General features: G+C 41.9%; 1 protein-coding gene across 2 annotated transcripts in view; it reads right to left on the bottom strand.

Moving 5' to 3' along the window:
• The window catches only part of FBXO36 (F-box protein 36), a 104,245-nt gene that overhangs the window by 27,425 nt on the left and 56,178 nt on the right, over nucleotides 1–20,642 (bottom strand). For both annotated transcript variants that reach the window (XM_054548803.2, NM_001134074.1), the window contains 2 exon segments: nucleotides 20,505–20,613; nucleotides 221–393 (listed from right to left, as the gene is read on the bottom strand). In XM_054548803.2, coding sequence (XP_054404778.1) covers nucleotides 221–393; nucleotides 20,505–20,613 — 282 coding nt within the window.

Genomic DNA, 20,642 nt, shown 5'->3' with positions numbered 1-20,642 from the left:
AACTGATCACGCTGTATTGTAATTATTTGCATTTACATGAATCTCCACTGTAAGACTGTAAGTTCTTTGAGAGGAGGAATGTCATTTCATCTCTGCTGCTTGTGCACCTAAGACAGTGTCCATCACAAAGTTAGTACTCAACAAATGATTGCTATGTTAAAAAATTTTTTTAGAAAGCACATGGAAAATTCTATATAGACATAAAATAATTGACCATTACCTTTGCAAATCTGTGTGATGTTTGACAAAGCCTGGCAATATCTTCAAGATCCAGATAAGAAATGATATTCAGGAGCAAATCGTCTGAGAGCCGTTCAAGGAAGTCAAATTTACCTTTGCACAAATTGATGACATAGTCTAATATTCTTGCACCAAATATTAAGGCAGTTTGACCTGTAATTCAAAGAAGCCAACAAACCAACATGGTTATCATGTACAGTCACACAAAAATTATAATAACAATCAGTGAAATACAAGCTTCAGGGCATTTTTCCCCTGGGAGTGATGTTAGATGATGCTAAGTCATTCCTACTTTCACCGAGCTGCCTTTGGGACTAACCGAATGCATTTTTGAGGCATCTGTTTCCAATTTCTGTCCCTGCCCTGAGATGAGAATCTTTTAGGGACACTCACTGTTTAACACAGTGATTTCTGCATCCCCTTGATCTCATCAGCACCAAACTCCAGTCTATACCACTAACTTAACTGGTCTTGGCATTACCATTGTACTCACAGCCCCTCTAAGCAGGCAGCTATGTGGAGGAAAAAAATGCTGGTCCACGTGGCTTTTCTGCCAGCCCTGCTACTCTCCATTGGTCTAAAACATATTGTCTCCTAATTTTAGTTGACTTTTGATCTCTTATTTAATTTTTTATTTTTTTAGATGGGGTCGCCCAGGCTGGAGTGCAGTCGTGCAATCATGGCTCACTGCAGCCTCGACCTCCCAGGCTCAAGCAATCCTCCCACTTCAGCCTCCCGAGTAGCTGGAACTACTGGTGTGTGCCACCATGCCTGGCTATTTTTTTAAATTTTCTTTTTTAGAGATGGAGTCTTATTATGTTGCCCAGGCTGGTCTAGAACTCCTGGGCTCAAGCAATCCTCCCACCTCGGCCTCCCAAAGTGCTGGGATTCCAGGCATGAGACACCACACCCAGCCTGTTATTTTTATACATTGTGTCTACACCAAACTTTCTTCCTTCTTTACCATCTCCTTTCATCCCTATCTTCATTTGATAGGAAAAAAAAAAAAAAAATAGAAAGAGGGCTGGGCGCGGAGGCTCACCACTATAATCCCAGCACTTTGGGTGGCCAAGGCAGGCGGATCACCTGAGGTCGGGAGTTCGAGACCAGCCTGACCAACATGGAGAAACCCTGTCTCTAATAAAAATACAAAATTAGCCAGGCGTGGTGGCACATGCCTGTAATCCCAGCTACTTGGGAGGCTGAGGCAGGACAATCGCTTGAACCCGGGAGGCGGAGGCTGCGGTGAGCTGAGATCATGCCATTGCACTCCAGCCTGGGCAACAAGAGCGAAATTCTGTCAAAAAAAAAAAAACAAAAGAAAGAAAGAGAGAGAGAGAAAGGAAGGAAGGAAGGAAGAGAAAAAGTATAAAGAGACAAAGAGAAAAACATGAATATTTCATAAAAATTATGATAATTTTTTTGTAGAGACAGGGTCTCACTATGTTGCTTAGGCTGGATGCTTCATAGTATTTTAACTTTTGCTTAATATTTTTTGTACTTGTTCACTTATTTCCAAATTAGGAAATAGTTCATAAAGAATCAACCAATCAATGGTTTATCTAACTATGTTTGATGTAGGAAAAAAGGATTTCCCCCCAGTTGTCTGAATAAACAAGAAATGAAAACTTGTTTGGAAAGATAGATGTTTAAATGTAAACAGTGGTTAAATGTGGTGACTTTTATTTTCTTCCTTTTGCCTATCTGTATATTCTGATCTTTGTACAATAAACCCATATTACCAGTGTAATTTTTTTAAATATTGGAAAAAAAGACTACCTCTTTTTTTAAATCTATTTTTTATTTTTTTTGAGACGGAGTCTCGCTCTGTCGCCCAGGCTAGAGTGCAGTGGCACGATTTCGGCTCACTGCAACCTCCACCTCCCAAGTTCAAGCACTTCTCCTGCCTCAGCCTCCTGAGTAGCTGAGATTACAGTCACACACCACCACGCCTGGCTAATTTTTGTATTTTTAGTAGAGATGGGGTTTCACCATGTTGGTTAGGCTGGTCTGGAACTCCTGACTTGGTGATCCGCCCGCCTCAGCCTCCCAAAGTGCTGGGATTACAGGCATTAGCCACCATGCCCAGCCAAGACTACCTCCTTTTAAGAGAGAGGAAAACAGGGTGATGGTGGGGTATGCATGTAGATCACAGGGGCCCCAAAACTGGGGGCTTTGTCAGTTTCTCTTCTCTCCTGACTGAAAGCTCCACTATCGAGTCTTTCCAGAAACGGCTCTTAGAAGAGAAAGAGTGCACTCTCTTAGATTCAGCATCCAATATTTGGCGACCACCTTCCCTATTCAACCTGAACCATTCCTTCTGGAGCAAGTAGAACAGAGCTATCAAGGGCACTAGGCTCCCTGCAGAAGCAGGCAGAACTGTAATCCTAGAAGTTGGGCTCTCTGATTTCAGAATGGATGTAAGGTGTGGGCTGTGTTTATGTAAAAGCCCAATTGTGCCAGCTTAGAAGAGTAGCTATATAAGATTTCTCTCCCAAACAGGTAGCCTACATTAAGGCATTAATATAGAAATAGAAAATAGAGGCATTAAGAATTTAAGTTGCTTCTGAATTCCAAGTGCTTCCCATTCAAAGCCCCTCTAAAGTACAAGGGCCTTCTTGGGGGGTGAGGAATAGCCCTTTCAAAAACTCAGCATTAAAGAGTAGGTATTGTGAAGATCCTCTGCCCACCAGCAGAATAAGAAGAAAAAGCAGTGCTTATTTAAAGCCCTTGACATAATTGAAGATAATTTTTGAATACTTTAAAATGACAAGAAAACGTGTTCAAAGCATGCTCAAATATACTTTAGAAAGTCTCCACTGATAAAGTATATAAGTGTAAAAGTTGGCCGGGCGCAGTGGCTCACGCCTGTAATCCCAGCACTTTGGGAGGCCGAGGAGGGCAGATCACAAGGTCAGGAGATCGAGACCATCCTGGCTAACACAGTGAATCCCTGTCCCTACTAAAAACACACACAAAAAAATTAGCCAGGCGTGGTGGTGGGCGCCTGTAGTCCCAGCTACTCAGGAGGCTGAGGCGGGAGAATGGCGTGAACCCGGGAGGTGGAGGTTGCAGTGAGCCGAGATCGTGCCACTGCACTCCAGCCTGAGCGACAGAGCCAGACTCCGTCCCCCCAAAAATAAATAAATAAATAAATAAAGTATAAAAGTTTTAGGACATGTACAGCTAGGTATGAAATGTGATGGTTTGAAAGTGTAAGGTGGTTAGAGTATTTTGAAAAAATACTCTTGCTTTTTTGGTATTTTTAAATGTAACTAACATATATTTCTTTTGAAATAAAAAAATGCATATTAAAACAAACTCCATTTTGAAACATAAAATCACTACCTGCCTGTTGGATTATGTGGCAGACAGTCTCCAAGACAGTTTCAGTGACTCTCTTTTCCTAAACTCATGCCCCTGCATATTTCCATCCCACCCTGAATAGGGCTGCCCTATTAACAAAGAGGATATTGCAGAAATGATTTCAAAGGGTAGGTCATCATAAAGGCTTCTGCTTTGCTCTTGGATCACTCACTCTGCGAGAAGCCAACGGCCATGTCCTGACAAGTTCTTTTGAAGTTTTATAGTGGCTGCCCTTAGAGACAATAAATGACCAGTGTTTCCCTATTCAGATCTTAGTTAATCTCGTTAGGATTGGGAGGGTCTGGAAGAAAAAGATCTAGCTATGTTAATAGAGATTCTTTACAGATACAAATTTTCCCCCACAAAGAACAGCTTTGCAGGGCCATTTCAAAATATGGCAAATCAACATGTTCTGGGGTAAAATATGCTGATTTTCTTCTTTGTCTCATAATGTTATGCCAGAGTCAGGTTGGAAAGTAAATTATGATATATAGGGTTAAATAAAACTCATCTGATGAGACTTTATGATTTGTAGGGCATGACTCCCCAGACCCCTTAGATAGGAATTTGGGCAAGATAAAAAATCAGAGTTTAGTCCTCACTTAGCAGCACTATGGAGAGGTCCATGAGACAAGAAATTGAAACCTCCTGCCAACAACCGCCAGTGATTTGTCAGCCATGCGTATAAGCCATCTTGAATGGGATCCTCCAGCCCCAATCAAGCCTTCAGATGACTGAGGTGACATCCAACCCCATGCAAGTCTCCTAATCAGAACCACTCAGTTAAGTTGCTCCCAAATTTCTGGTCCACTGGAACTGTTTGAGATAATAAACATTTACTATAGTTTTAAGTCATTATGTTTTGGGATAATCGGTTACACAGCAATAGATGATAAAGACTTGGGTACCTGCAAGAGATGTGCTGCCCCAACGGAACCTAAAATGTGGGAGTGGCTTTGATATTGAAAAGTCCATAAAAATGTGAATGAGTGTGAGGAGAGGGTTGGTGAAAGCCTGAAGAGCCAAGAAGAAACCATTAGTAGAAGCCTAATGGACTCTGAGATTTTTGAAGACAAAAGATTAAGTGAGGGCCAGGTGCGGTCACTCATGCCTGTAATCCCAGCACTTTGGGAGGCCAAGGCAGGCAGATCACTTGGGGTCAGGAGTTCAAGACCAGCCTGGTCAACATGGTGAAACCCCATCTCTACTGAAAATACAAAAATCAGCTGGGCATGGAGGTGGGCACCTGTAATCCCAGTTACTTACAAGGCTGAGGCATGATAATTGCTTGAACCCGGGAGGCAGAGGGTGCAGTGAGCCAAGATTGCACCACTCACTCCAGCCTGGGCAACAGAGTAAGATTCCATCTCAAAAAAAATAAAAAAAAATAAAAAGATTAAGTGAGAAAAAAATGCACCTTATGGGTTGTGCCATTTAGCTAAGGAAATGTCCAAGCAGAGCAGGAACATACTGCCTGATTTCTTCTTGATGCTTAAAGTAAAAGATGAGAGAAAAGAGACAAGCTAAAGGAGGGTCTCTTAAAAAGGACACAGGATTTACTGCTTTTGAACATTCTCTGCCTCTTCAGCTGTCAAACAATGCTAAAATTAAGAAGTGACTCTCAGGCAAAGATCAAATCTAGGACAATGTAAGAAAAACATGGTATAAAGAAGAAATTGGAGGTGGGGAAATGTGGCTACAAGATGCTCTGTCAAAAACCATTCAGTCAAACCTTAGGGTTTTCATGAAGTTTAATGGTGTTGTCACTCAAGAGTCAAGAGCAGAAACCCAAGGTAGAGAAGCTCTTATCTCAAAGAAATATATAAGTGTGGTTTTCTCTAATGCAGTAGACCTCAATAAGAATTATGGAAAATGCATGATGTTTTTAAGAGAATTATATTGGTAAAAACACTGCCATCCAGCCTGAACTGAAAGGGTCACACGCAGTACAAAAGAAGACTTTGGACCCTCAACCAGCAAGGCAGCTTTCATTCTAAAGCTTCTTCTCTTGGCTTGTGCAGGGCTGCCATTTCACTGTGTGCTCACATGACTTCTTCTTTGTGAGCTTAAGGAGACAGGGAGTGAGCCTCTGGTCCGACTTCTAACAAGAACACCAATTCTATTAGATTAGGGCCCCAACTTAAAGACCTTATTTAACCTTAATTACTTCCTTAGAGGCCTCCATGTCCAAATATAGTATACTGGGAGTCAGGGGTTCAACATATGAATTTGAGGGGGGGTACATTCAGTTCATAATCCTGGAAAACATTTGGAAATTTTAAACACATTTCTGAATAATTAAAGAGTCAAAAAAGATATTAGGCCAGGCACAGTAGCTCACGCCTGTAATCCCAGCACTTTGGGAGGCCAAGGTGGGCCGATTTACTTAAGGTCATGAGTTCTAGACCAGCCTGGCCAAGATGGTGAAATCCCATCTCTACTAAAAATGCAAAAATTAGCTAGGCATGGTGGTGCTCGCCTGTAGTTCCAGCTGTTAGGGAGGCTGAGGTGGAAGAATTGCTTGGAGGTGGAAGTTGCAGTGAGCCAAGATCGCACCACTGCACTCCAGCCTGGGTGACAGAGTGAGACTCCCATCTCAGGGCGGGGAAGGGGAACAAAAAGAAAGAAAACCAAGTAAATAAAACAAATTCACTGATTAATTAAGAAAAGGAAACCTTAACTAAAGTTTCAGGTATTTACTGCTTTATAGATTAGCTTTATAAACTCTCAAAGAATTGTATACCAATCCATATGGTATATAATTTGTTCCAAAGAATAGAAATAGAAGAACTCCCCAGCTCAAATTAGGAAGTTGTGCAAACCAGCAATGATGGTAGGCAAAAGGAAAACTGTATGCTAAACTTTACTTAAGAACATATGTGGTAAAAATTCTAAACAAAACATTAGGAAATTGAGTTCACCAACATATTAAAAAAGTAAGCAAATTTTGACCAGTAGGATTAATCCTGGAATGATCCAAGGATGTTATAACTTTGGTAAATATCTTATAGAATTCACCACATTAACATATTTTTTTAGATAACCATCTCAAAAGTATAGAAAATTATTTCATATAAATATTTCTAACATCTATTATAAATGAAAACTCCTAGAAAGTTAGTAATAAAAGGGAACATCCTTAACCTGATAACCTGATATACAGAAGTTACCAAAACCCAATAACAGTAACAATAATAGTGAATGGTACAAATATGGGTTGGTATCATCTTCAATATTTGCCAGGTACTGCTCTAATATGTATATATATATAAGGTGTGTGTGTTATATATATTATATATGTTATATAAGATGTATCTTATATATATTATATAATATATATAGTCATTTAACCCTCACAATGACCCTATTGGATGGGTACTATTATTATTCCCCTCTTACAGAGGAAAAAAAGAGTTCTGGAATATGGAGAGAACTTAAGAGAGAGAGAGAAATTAGGAAATGAGGAACAGAAAGGATAAGTAGCTTGTTCAAGATCACACAATGAGAAAGTGGCAGAACTAGGATTGAACCCAGGGAGTTTGCTTTACAATGCACCCTCCAATCATGATGGTATATAACCTCTAATGTCAGAAATAAGACCAGAATGCCCACTATCACCATCTCTATTCAGCATTGTTCTAGAGGTCACAGAAAGAACAAAACAAGGAAAATATAAAAATACATCATGAGCCGGGCGCGGTGGCTCACGCCTGTAATCCCAGCACTTTGGGAGGCTGAGGCGGGTGGCTCACGAGGTCAGAAGTTCAAGACCAGCCTGGCCAAGATGGTGAAACCCTGTCTCTACTAAAAATACAAAAAAAAAAAAAAAAAAATTAGCCAGGCGTGGTGGTGGGTGCCTGTAATCCCAGCTACTCTGGAGTCTGAGGCAGAGAACTGCTTGAACCTGGGAGACAGAGGTTGCAGTGAGCTGAGATCACACCACTGCACTCAGCCTAGGCTACAAAGCAAGACTCTGAAACAAACAAACAAACAAACAAACACAATATATCATGGCCGGGTGTGGTGGCTCATGCCTGTAATCCCAGCACTTTGGGAGGCTGAGGCGGGCAGATCACCTGAGGTTGGGAGTTCAAGATCAGCCTGACCAACATGGAGAAACCCTGTCTGTACTAAAAATACAAAATTAGTCAGGCACGGTGGCACATGCCTGTAATCCCAGCTACTCAGGAGGCTGAGGCAGGAGAATCACTTGAAGCTGGCAGGGAGAGGTTGCAGTGAGCCAAAATCGTGCCATTGCATTCTAGCCTAGGCAACAAGAGCTAAACTCCATCTCAAAAAAAATAAATAAATAAAAATAAAAATACATCATGATCAGAAAGAAAAACTGCCATTACCACAAAATGATCTGAATGTCAACATACAAAAGTCAAGAAATCCTACTGAAAAAAGATCAGTATCATTTCTTTATATGCCAGCAACCATTAACTCAAAATTATAACTTAATAAGCATTTATCTTTTGGCTCAGCAATCTCACACTGAAATGATCTGTGCACACAGTTATTCATTTTGGCATTATCTGTGATATGACAAGAATGGAAACAACCCAATTTTTATCATTAGAATTTTGGTGCCTACATATAAAGAAATATTATATGCAGATAAAGCATATATATGATATGTATATATTATATGTTTTACTATAAAGCATATATACTCTATTAAAACATAAATACTATGCAGTAAAAAAAAAACAAAAAAACGAAAAAACAGGCCAGCGCAGTGGCTCACGCCTGTAATCCCAGCACTTTGGGAGGCTGAGGCAGGTGGATCACCTGAGGTCAGGAGTTCGAGACCAGCCTGAGCAACATGGAGAAACCCCATCTCTACTAAGAAAATACAAAATTAGCTGGGCGTGGTGGCGCATGCCTGTAATCCCAGCTACTCAGGAGGCTGAGGCAGGAGAATCTCTTGAACCCATGAGACGGAGCTTGTAGTGAGCCAAGATTGCTCCACTGCACTCCAGCCTGGGCAACTAGAGTGAAACTCAGTCTCAAAAACAAAAAAACAAACAAACAAAAATAAAACAAAACAAAACAAAGAATATCTCCAAAGACATGAAGTGATTTCCTGGATATACTGGTGAAAAAGTAAAGTGTTGAACAGCAGGAGCAGAATGCTATTTGTATAAGAAATGGGTAGCAGAATATAAACATATTTATGAATTTGTTTATATCTGCAGAAAGAAACACTGGAACAGTAAATAAAATCAAAAGTGTTTACATCCAGGACAAAGCTATTACTAGCTTTCTAGGAGTTTTCATTTATAATAGATGTTACAAATATTTATATGAAATAATTTTCTATACTTTTGAGATGGTTATCTAAAAAAATACGTTACAATTTTGAGTAGATTCTCTCACCACATGTAATTTCGCTAAAAATTAAGAACAAAAAAAGTAACTAAGAAATCCCCAACTACCTATAAATTAAACAATATATTTCTAAATAATCTAAGGGTCAAAGAAGAAATCAAAATGGAAATTAGAAAATGTTTTAACTGAATGAAAATGAATGGGAATAAAGACGCAAGTTATCAAAACTTGTCTAATGTAGGTAAAGCAGCAGTTAAAGAAAATTTAGAGGAGAAAAAATGGCTCTAAACAATGATTTAGGCAAGGTGCAGTGGCTCATGTCTATAATCCCAGCACTTTGGGAGGCCAAGATGGGAGGAATCGCTTGAGGCCAGGAGTTAGAGAAAAGTCCCAAGACCAGCCTGCGCACCATAGTGAGACCCTGTCTCTTCAAAATTATCCAGGTGTGGTGGTGCACACCTGTAGTCCCAGCTACTCCAGAAGCTGAGGCAGGAGGATCGCTTAAGCCCAGGAGGTTGAGGCTGTAGTGAGCCATGATCACACCACTGCACTCCAGCCTGGGTGACAGAGCAAAACCCTATCTCAAAAATAAAAAATAAAATAAAATGAATAAATAAACAATGATTTATACTTCCATCTCAAGAAGCTAAAAAAGAACAACAAACCAGACTTAAGGAAAGTAGTAGAAAGGAAATAAGGGTAAGAACAGAAATCACTTTTTAAAAACTCACAAAAACAAAATCAACAGAGCTAAAAGTTAGTTCTATGAAAAAATTAATGAAAGAAGTAAACCCCTGGCAAGATTAATTAAGAAAAAAAATAGGGAAAATGTAAATCACCATTATCATGGAATGAAAAAGAGAACACACTACAGATCCTATAGACATCAAAAGAAGAGGATATTATGAACAGATTACAACAAAAAAAGTGATAATTTAGATAAAATGAAGTAAATAGGACAAATGTTAACATCTTTTGTTAGTGGTATTGAGTCTCTGTAATGTTCTTTTTTTTTTTTTTTTGAGATGGAGTCTTGCTCTGTTGCCCAGGCTGGAGTGCAATGGCCACAATCTCGGCTCACTGCAGCCTCTGTCTCCTGGGTTCAAACGACTCAGCCTCCCAAGTAGCTGGGATTACAGGTGTGCACCAACATGCCTGGCTAATTTTTTATATTTTTAGTAGAGATGGGTCTCACCATGTTGGCCAGGCTGGTCTTGAACTCCTGACCTCAAATGATCTGCCCACCTTGGCCTCCCAAAGTGCTGGGATTACAGGTGTGAGCCACTGTGCCTAGCCAGAGTCTCTGTAATGTTCTTTTCTGTAGGTTTAAAATATTTCTGAATTTGAAAACTTTTAAAGAGCAAGCTACAGGATACAATGCATAAGATTCTTCTTTTTGGCCAGCTGCGGTGGCTCACACCTATAATCCCAGAATTTTGGGAGGCTGAGGTGGGTGGATCACCTGAGGTCAGGAGATCGAGACCAGCCTGGCCAACATAGTGAAACCTTGTCTCTACTAAAAATACAAAAATTAGCTGGGCATGGTGGTGGGTGCCTGTAGTCCCAGCTACTCGGGAGGCTGAGGCAGGAGAATTGCTTGAACCCAGGAGGCAGAGGCTGTGGTGAGCCGAGATGGCACCACTGCACTCCAGCCTGGGCTACAGCGGGAGACTCTGTCTCCAAAAAAAAATAATAATAATTCTTATTTTATTTTATTTATTTATTTATTTTAAGATAGGGTCTCGCTCTGTTGCCCATACTGGAGTGTAGTGGCACAATCACAGCAGCCGTGACCTCTTATATACAAGTGATCCTCCCACTTCAGCCTCCCCAGTAGATGGGACCACAGGTGAACGTGAATCCACACCCAGTTAATTTTTGCATTTTTTATACAGACAGGGTTTCATCACATTGCCCAGGTTGGTCGTGAACTGCTTGGGCTCAAGTGATCCTTCAGCTTCAGCCTCCCAAAGTCCTCAGATTACAGGTGTGAGCTACTGTGCCCAGTCCTTTTTGTGTTAATATATAACATATTCTTGTATGTATGCATAAACCATTTTTATAAGGATATAACAGAAACTCCTAATGATGGTTGTCACTGGAACTAGAAACACAGGGTCAGAGGGAGACTTATTTTCATGCTAAAACCTTTTATTTTTATTGTATTTATTTATTTATTTTGAGACAGGGTCTCATTCTGTCCCCCAGCCTGGAGTATAGTGGCGCAATCATGGCTAGCTGCAGCTTTGACCTCCTAGCTCAAGCCATCCTCCCACCTCAGACTCCCAAGTAGCTGGGACTACAGGCATATGCCACCATGCCCAGCTATTTTTTTTATTTTTTGTATAGACAGTGTCTCACTATGTTGCCTAGGCTGGTCTCGAACTCCTGGGCTCAGGCTGTCCTCCCACCTTTGCCTCCCAAAGTCCTGGGATTACAGGCATGAGCCACAGTGCTTAACCTAAAACTTTTCAAACTGATTTAACTTTTGTTTTACTATGTACATTAATTCAATTTTTAATCTTAAAACATCAGTTAATAATAAATGACAAAATGCAAGATTTTATTTGGATTTGCCTTCTCTGCTCTGCAGCCCAGAGCCAGCCTCCCACGCTTCTACTTCCTGCACTCTCCCACCTCACCCTCCACTTGCAGAACCCAACCCAAGGTATGCAGAAGCTAGAAATCAAGGCTGAAGACAAGGGGCAGCTGATCAGAGAGGGCAGCAAGGTGGGGAGGAGTGCTGTAAGAGGTGTTAGTTAGGAATGAGAAAATAAAGGCCCAAGTTAAAGGCTGACGTATAAGCCTAAAAAAAAACCTAGAGAAAATGGATTATGGAACAAGGCATGATGGCAAAAAAGGTAAGAAAACACCTACCTCCTATTGGATGGAGTATAATTAACACAGCAGTTTTTTGGAGGGCAATTTGTGAGGATAAGAAAGTAACTGGTATTTTATGCAAATTTTAAATTACTCTAAATTGAAATATTGTGACATCAAAATATTAATGAAGTCTCATTTTAGGTGCAAATGTTAAAATAATGTAAATCACACAACTTAAAATTCTTTCAAGAGTAGCATAATTATAAAGTTGGCATAATTATTAAGGTCAAATGTGTTGCACATGCCATTTGCGCTGCATCCTATGGCAGTGCCACGCGAGCCAGTTCACAGAAAGACCATCCTTGGTCACCTTAACCTTGAATTTTCCAAGATTTTCAAGAATGCACCCCTCAGATAAAATCTATCAAAGTTTATAAGGTATATCTCTTCGGATATAGCAATTCCACCTGTAGCAATCCATGTCACTGACATTCTCATGTTAAGTGTGAAGATATAGATGTCCCAACATGTACCTAAAGGCTTCAGTGAGAACAGCAAAACCTGGAAACCATCCGAAAATGCCCATCAATTGAGGATTGTGTATTTGGACCCACAGAATACCATACATCCTTGTAAAAGAACAGGGGACTTTATGTACACAAACAGAAAAATAATCATAATATATGAAGAGCAAAAACAAGTTAAAAACCTAAAGATGAAATTGATTTTTTTTTTTTTTTTTTGAGATGGAGTCTCGCTCTGTTGCCAGGCTGGAGTGCAGTGGCATGATCTTGGCTCACTGCAACCTCCACCTCCCGGGTTCAAGCAATTCTCCTGCTTCAGCCTCCTGAGTAACTGGGACTACAGGCGCACGCCACCACGCCTAGCTGATTTTTATATTTTTAGTAGAGACAGGGTTTCACCATGTTGGCCAGGATGGTCTCCATCTCTTGACCTCATGATCCGCCCACCTCGGTCTCCCAAAGTGCTGGGATTACAGGTGTAAGCCACCGCGCTCAGCCTGATTTTATTTTTATAAACATATATACAATTCAAACAGTAAGAATTCAAATACAAGTGAAACTATTTGGAATGGTTGTCTCTGGGGAATGGAGCTTGGAGGAGAGAAATAATTTTCACTTTTTAAATATTAAAAAATCCAACAGCTAGAATTTTTTGAGTACTTATTATGTGCCAGGCAAATTCTAAGCACTTCATTCAATTAATCCTCATAAGGATCCTGTGAGATAGATGCCATTATTATTCCCATTATCAGCAGTTGAGGGAACTGAGACCTAGAAAGATTAAATAATTTGGTTAAGGTCACATACCTAGTGGGTTTAGGGCCAGGATTTGAATGGAGGTAGTCTGTATTAAGCAACACTCTTATTCACATGCTAACAGTTCTCTATACTTGGTAGTGTTAAGAGTAATGTTTAAAATAACAAACATGACAGTTTTGACTCTTAAAAATGCAAACCTGGGCCAGGCTGGGTGGCTCATACCTGTAATCCCAGCACTTTGGGATGCCAAGGCAGGGAGGATTGCTTGAGCTCAGGAGTTTGGGACCAGCCTGGGCAACATAGCAAGACCTCATCTCTACTACAAAATAAAAAAAAATTTAAATTGGCTGGGCATGGTGGTGTGCACCTGCAGTCCCAGCTACTCAGGAGGCTGAGGTGGGAGGATTGTTTTGTTTGCTTGTTTTTGTTTTTGTTTTTTTTTGAGATGGAGTTTTGCTCTTGTTGCCCAGGCTGGAGTGCAATGGTACGATCTTGGCTCACTGCAACCTCTGCCTCCTGGGTTCAAGCGATTCTCCTGCTTCAGCCTCCCGAGTAGCTGGGATTACAGGCATATGCCAACACGCTTGGCTAATTTTGTATTTTTAGTAGTGACAGGGTCTCTCCATGTTGGTCAGGCTGGTCTCGAACTCCCGGCCACAAGTGATCCACCTGCCTCGGCTTCCCAAAGTGCTGGGATTACACGCATGAGCCACCACGCCCGGCGGGAGGATTGTTTGAGCCCAAGAGATGGAGGCTGCAGCGAGCTGTGATTGCGCTACTGCACTCCAGCCTGGGCAACAGAGTGAGATCCTGTCTCAAAAATAAATAAAATAAAAATGCAAATCTGGAAAAAAAATTCAGCAACGTTTTTGATTTTGCAATTTAGTAATATAAATCACCGTGGTAGACATAATAATGCCCGTCCCCAAAGATGTCCATGTCCTCCAGACCTTGTGAATATGGGCCCTCACATGGCTAAAGTAACTGTGCAGATGTGATTAAATTAAGGATTTTTTTTTTTTTTTTGAGACAAGCTCTTGCTCTGTCTCGGGTCACTGCAACTTCTGCCTCCCAGGTTCAAGCGATTCTCCTCCCTCAGCCTCCCAAGTAGCTGGGATTACAGGTGCCCACCACCATGCCTGGCTAAATTTTGTATTTTTAGTAGAGACGAGGTTTCACCATATTGGCCAGGCTGGTCTCAAACTCCTAACCTCAAGTGATCCACCCACCTCAGCCTCCCAAAGTGCTAGGATTACTGGTGTAAGCCACTGTGCCCATCCAAATTAAGGATCTTGAGATGGGAGATAATCCTGGATTATCTGGTGAGCCTAATGTCATCACAAAGTTCCTTATAAGGGAAAGACGAAGGCAGAAGAGTCATAGTCGGAGAAGGAGACATGACCACAGAGGCAAGGTGAGAGTGATGCCTCGTGAGAAAGACAAGACCTGCCATTGTTGGCTTTGCAGATAGAGGAAGGAGGCTGGGCACAGTGGCCCACGCATGTAATCCCAGCACTACAGGATGTCAAGGCAGGCAGACTGCTTGAGCTCAGGAGTTTGAGAGCAGCCTGGACAACAGGGTGAAACCCCATCTCTACAAAAAATACAAAAAAATTAGCCAGGCATGGTGGCACATGCTTGTAGTCCCAGCTACTTAGGAGGCTGAGGTGGGAAGATCACTTGAGCCTGGGAGGTGGAAGTTGCAGTGAGCCAGGATGGCCCCACTCCACTCCAGCCTGGGCAACAGAGTGAGGCTAGGTCTCTCAAAAACAAACAAACAAACAAAAAAAACCAAACACAAGTGTGTGGCACCTCACCCTGTCACTCTCTTGCTCCTGCTCCTGCCATGTAAGACACCTGCTCCCTCTTTGCCTTCCACCATGACTGGAAGCTTCTTGGGGCCTCCCCAAACACAAGCTGCTATGCTTTCTGTACAGTCTGCAAAACCATGAACCAATTAAACCTCCTTTCTTTATAAATTATCCATTCTCAGGTATTTCCTTATAGCAATGTGAGAACAGACTAATACAACAGCAAACCATAAGGACATGCTGGGAATTTTTTTTTCTCTTCTTTTCCTTTTTCTTTGGTTTTTTTTTTTTTGTTTTTTTTTTTGAGACAGGGTCTCATTCTGTCACCCAGGTTGGAGTGTAGTGGCACAATCACAGCACACTACAGCCTGGACCTCCCAGGCTCCGGTGATCCTTCCACCTCAGCCTCCTGAGTAACTGGGCAGGCAGGCACCACCACGCCCAGCCAATTTTTGTATTTTTTTTAGAGACAGGGTTTTGCCATGTTTGCCAGGTTGGTCTCGAACTCCTGGCTTCAAGTGATCTGCTTAAGCCTGGCAAGTGAAAGTTGCAGTGAGTGTGATCGTGCTACTGCACTCCAGCCTAGGCAGCAGAGTGAGACCCTGTCTCAAAAAAAAAAATCTGTTCATGTATCAGGTATTTTGTCTTGCTTTTCATTTTGTTAAAGTTTTTTTTAGAGATGGGGGGGTCTCACTATGTTACCCAGGCCGGTCTCAAACTTCCAGCCTCTAGTGATCCTCTCACTTCAGCCTCCCAAGTAGTTGGGATTACAGGCGTGAGCCACTGCGCCTGACTTTGTATCAGGCCACTGAATGCGCACCATGGCTACATGGAGTAACCATTATCTCCAGTTAAGGATGAGGAAACTGACTCACAGAGGGGAGGAGCAATCAGCTGTGATCACACAGAGGGCTGGTGGCAGGACAGAGATTTCAACGCCAGCTTACTGAGTCTGTGCTACCATGAACCCTCCTCCTTCCTCTAAAGACAGAGGACTTCCTGAAGGATTCTCTAAGAAGGGGGTGTACAGAGACTACCAACACCATGGTTTGGAGTTTTCCCCTTAGAGACACAGGAGCCTTTGAACTTGCCGGGCTGATTTAATTTGGTATCACAGTGCTGCTGCTGGCGGGAAACCACCTGGCAAGCCCCGAGACTGCAGCTCTGTAAACTACCATTTAAAAAGCCTGGTTAGTACATGCCTTGGCTGAATCCCTCAACTCTCCTGCTGTCCAGCAGGAACAGAGCTAGCAGGGAGGCAGGCCTGCTGTCAGACTCATAAAACCTTCGCTATATTGCCTTTTCTCTTCCAGTATCAGAACCCCTCAAGTAGTTATCCTGAAGTGAATCCCCTCCCCCAGTATCTTATCAGGAGCTTGACCCCTCCCCCTAATATCTTATCAAGGGCAGGGCTTGGAAGGTGCCTGGAGCAGGCAAGAGACTGGTGAGGTCTGCAAGTAAGCCAGCACTCAGAAGGCAGTGGAAGGCTTTTGACTCCAACCTCTGGCCCAAATCCCCATCTCCAGGTTTTTGTGGAAGACAATCAGAAAACCACATGGTCTCAAAGAACAATGCAGCATTCACTAGACATATAGCTCTGGGGAAGGTCCTACAGTGGTTAGAAAATAAAATGGAGGCAGGGCGCTGTGGCTCATGTCTATAATCCCCGGCACTTTGGGAGGCCGAGGCAGCCAGATCACTTGAGGCCAGGAGTTCGAGACCAGTCTGGCCAACATGGTGAAACCTCATCTCTACTAAAAATACAAAAATTAGCCAGGTGTGGTGGTGTGTGCCTGTAGTCCCAGCTATTCAGGGGCAGGGGGTGGGGGCTCTGCAGCATGAGAACTGCTTGAACTTGGGAGGTGGAGGTTGCAGTGAGCTGGGATCGTGCCACTGCCGTCCAGCTTAGGCGACAGAGCAAGACTCTGTCTCAAAAAAACAAAAAACAAAAAAAACGAATCTTAACTTGGAAATGAAATGTGTTTTATGGAAGTTTACTTTATAGTGAGCTGCATAGAAACATGTGTGGTCCACAATTAAAGAAGTTAGGCATGCCTGGGCTGATTGAAATTCAATCAAAAGTAAATAGTCTTCCGCCAATATGATTGTTCTTTTTTTTTTCTTCTAATCTCAGTTAAATTTTCTTCTCTTTTTCATTATTTGACAACATGGTTGTTCTTAAGCCAACGATGAATTTTATAAATATTTGCCATAAAGGAGTTAATGATATTGCATACTGATGGTAAGAGAGTGAACCACTCAATCCAGCAGACTTTTTTTTTTTTTAACTCCGCCTCCCGGGTTCAAGTGACTCTCCTGCCTCAGCTTTCCGAGTAGCTGGGATTACAGGCTTGCACAACCACACCCGGCTCATTTTTGTACTTTTAGTACAGACAGGGTTTCACCATGTTGGCCAAGCTGGTCTCAAACACCTGACCTCTGGTGATCCACCTGCGTCTGCCTCCCAAAGTGCTGGGATTATAGGTATGAGCTACTGCACCCAGACCAACTTTTAACTATTTAAGAAAGCGAAACAAAACAAAACCTTCCCTCTCTAAACAAAACAAAAAACAACAACAAACTATCACATTTATATATATATATATATATACACACATACATAAAACAAAACTACCACATACATATATATATACACACACACTATATATATTTATATGGAGTCTTGCCATGTTGCCCAGGCTGGTCTTAAACTCCTGGGCTCAAGAAATCCTCCCACTTCAGCCTCCCAAAGTGCTAGAATGACAAGTGTGAACCACCACACCTGGCCTATTGCATACTATTATTGTTAAATAATGGATTTTTTTTTTTTTTTTGAGACAGAGTCTCACTCTGTTGCCCAGGTTGGAATGCAGTGGCATGATCTCTGCTCACTTCAACCTCCACCTCCCAGGTTCAAGCAATCCTCAGCCTCCCAAGCAGTAGGGATTACAGGTGCCCGCCCCCACACCTGGCTAATTTTTATATTTTTAGTAGAGACGGGGTTTCACCATGTTGGCCAGGCTGGTCTCAAACTCCTGACCTCAGGTGATCCACCCACCTCGGCCTCCCAAAGTGCTGGGATTACAGGCTTGAGCCACTGCGCTTGGCCTAAATAATGGAATTTTTTAAAGAGTGTTGATTATCAAAGATCCACTCAGAGTTTGCCTTCTAAATGAGATTATCATGCTTGATTTTTTTGAGTTTCAATGCTTAGTCCTGGCAATGTCAGTGTTTAGCTGTAAGATCCTCCTTTCTGAATCTCATGGCAATAATATTTATTTCACAAGGATATTATAACAATAAAATGAGAGTGAAAGTATTATTGATATTAATAGAAATAACATTGTTAACTATAATAAGAATCTCTAAGGTGTCTTCTAGTCTTAAAATATTACTATTATTATTATTATTATTTTTTTTTGAGATGCAGTTTCGCTCTTGTTGCCCAGGCTGGAGTGCAATGGCGTGACCTCGGCTCACTGCAACCTCCACCTCCTGGGTTCAAGCAATTATCCTGCCTCAGCCTCCTGAGTAGCTAGGATTACAGGCACCCACCACCACCACACCCAGCTAATTTTTTGTATTTTTAGTAGAGACGGGGTTTCATCGTCTTGGCCAGGCTGGTCTTGAACTCCTGACTTCAGGTGATCTGCCCACCTTGGCCTTCCAAAGTGCTGGGATTACAGGCGTGAGCCACCGTGCCCAGCTATTATTATTATTTTTGAGACATTCTTGCTCTGTTGCCCAGGCTGGACTGCAGTGGCATGATCAGGGCTCACTGGAGCCTCAACTACCTGGGCTCAAGCAATCCTCCCACCTCAGCCTCCTGATTAGCTGGGACTACAGGCACATGTCATCACACCTAGCTAATTAAAATGGTTTTTTTGTTGTTGTTTTCGTTTTGTTTTTGTGGAGACCAGGTCTCACTCTGTTGCCAAGGCTGGTCTTGAACTCCTGGGCCCAACTAATCCTTCCACAACGGCCTCCCAAAGTGCAAGGATTACAGGTATGAACAACTGCACCTGGCAAATTTTTATTTTTAAGGAGTAATTATTGAAGAGTTTAGTCAAAGAGAGTCCCTTGAGAGACACATTCTAAAGTAGATTAAGATTAAATGACATAACAATTGGGATTTGCTTCACAATAATCCAGCAGGAACAGTGGGTTTCATCTATAGGTTTGTGTCACATTTTGAGTATTGCTGAAGCTGGGTCATGAGTACATGGGAGTTAGTTCAAAACCATTCTGGCTGGGCATGGTAGCTCATGCCTGTAATCCCAGCACTTGGGGAGGCCGAGGCGGGTGGATCACCTGAGGTCAGGAGTTCGAGATCAGCCTGGCCAACATGGTGAAACCCCATCTCTACTGAAAATACAAAATTAGTCTGGCGTGGTGGTGTACACCTGTAATCCCAGCTACTCAGGAGGCTGAGGCACAAGAATTACTTGAACCTGGGAGGCGGAGGTTGCAGTGAGCCGAAATCACGCCACTGCATTCCAGCATGGGCAACAAGAGTGAAACTCTGCCTCAAAAAAAAAAAAAAAACAAAAACCATTCTGTCTGCTTTTTATGTTTGAATTTTTCATATTCAGAAGTGTTAAAATAATTAATTGGGAAACAATTGGGCTTAGATGTCTCCAGTGTCCTGAGTTCTTATGTAAGCAAACTGAAACCCAACTCAGAACAGATGGTTGGGCCAGGGGCAGTGGCTCACGCCTGTAATCCAGCACTTTGGGAGGCTGAGGTGGGAGGATCACTCGAGGCCAGGAGTTCAAGAACAGCCTGAGCAACATAATGAGACCCTGGCTCTACAAAATTTTTTTTTAATTAAAAAAGAGTTTTTAAAATATAGTTTTTAAATATAGTAGCATAGGAAAAGGAAATTTCTGCTTACCCAGTCAGAAACCGCCAACTAACCTCTAACTAGAGACTTTACCAGTCAGAAACTGCCAACTAACCTCTAACCAGGGAATTTCCACTCTAACCAATCAAATATTTTGTCTTCCTTCAGAAAACACCATATAAAAGTTTCCCCTCAAACCCTTCCCAGTAAAGCCCAAACCACTTGGTTTTTTGCCACTGCCCAATTCATAAATATTATAGCATAAAACTATATTTACTTGATTTTACCTTCATTAATGGAGTCCACATGTTAACCTAGGATCTTTTTTTTTTTTAAGACAGAGTTTTGTTCTTGTTGCCCAGGCTGGAGTGCAATGGTCTGATCTCAGCTCACTGCAACCTCTGCCTCCTGGGTTCAAGTGATTCTCCTGCTTCAGCCTCCTGAGTAGCTAGGATAACAGGCGTGTGCCAACATGCCCGGCTAATTTTTGTATTTTTAGTAGAGACAGGGTTTCACCATCTTGGCCAGGCTGGTCTCGAACTCCTGACCTTGTGATCCACCCGCCTCAGCCTCTCAAAGTGTTGGGATTACAGGTGTGAGCCACCACGCCCGGCCAAACGCTAATATGTTTTCCAAGAGAAAAAAATAACAGTTTTCTGGTTTTTAAGAATCTAACATTGTATATGTAAGTACATAACTGCATATCAATATTTCAAGTGAAAATATATTTGAAACTTCTTTAACAAAATCTACCACTAATTAATGAGAACTTAACAGGGGTATATAATATGTTCCCTTCCTTACCTTGAAGATGTGAATTCTCTAGGAAGTCTTCATGGGTTTCTTTTGCTTCTCCAGGTTTTGTTGATCGATACTCACTCCTTAGAGAGATCTTCCACCATCTATAGATTACCTATAATTAAATACAAAGTGATATGAATT

Source organism: Pongo abelii, chromosome 11 (assembly GCF_028885655.2).
Source record: "Pongo abelii isolate AG06213 chromosome 11, NHGRI_mPonAbe1-v2.0_pri, whole genome shotgun sequence".
Classification (NCBI taxonomy): Eukaryota; Metazoa; Chordata; class Mammalia; order Primates; family Hominidae; genus Pongo; species Pongo abelii.
Note: the sequence above shows the minus strand (reverse complement) of the source record. Positions and strands in the feature narration are given on the sequence as shown.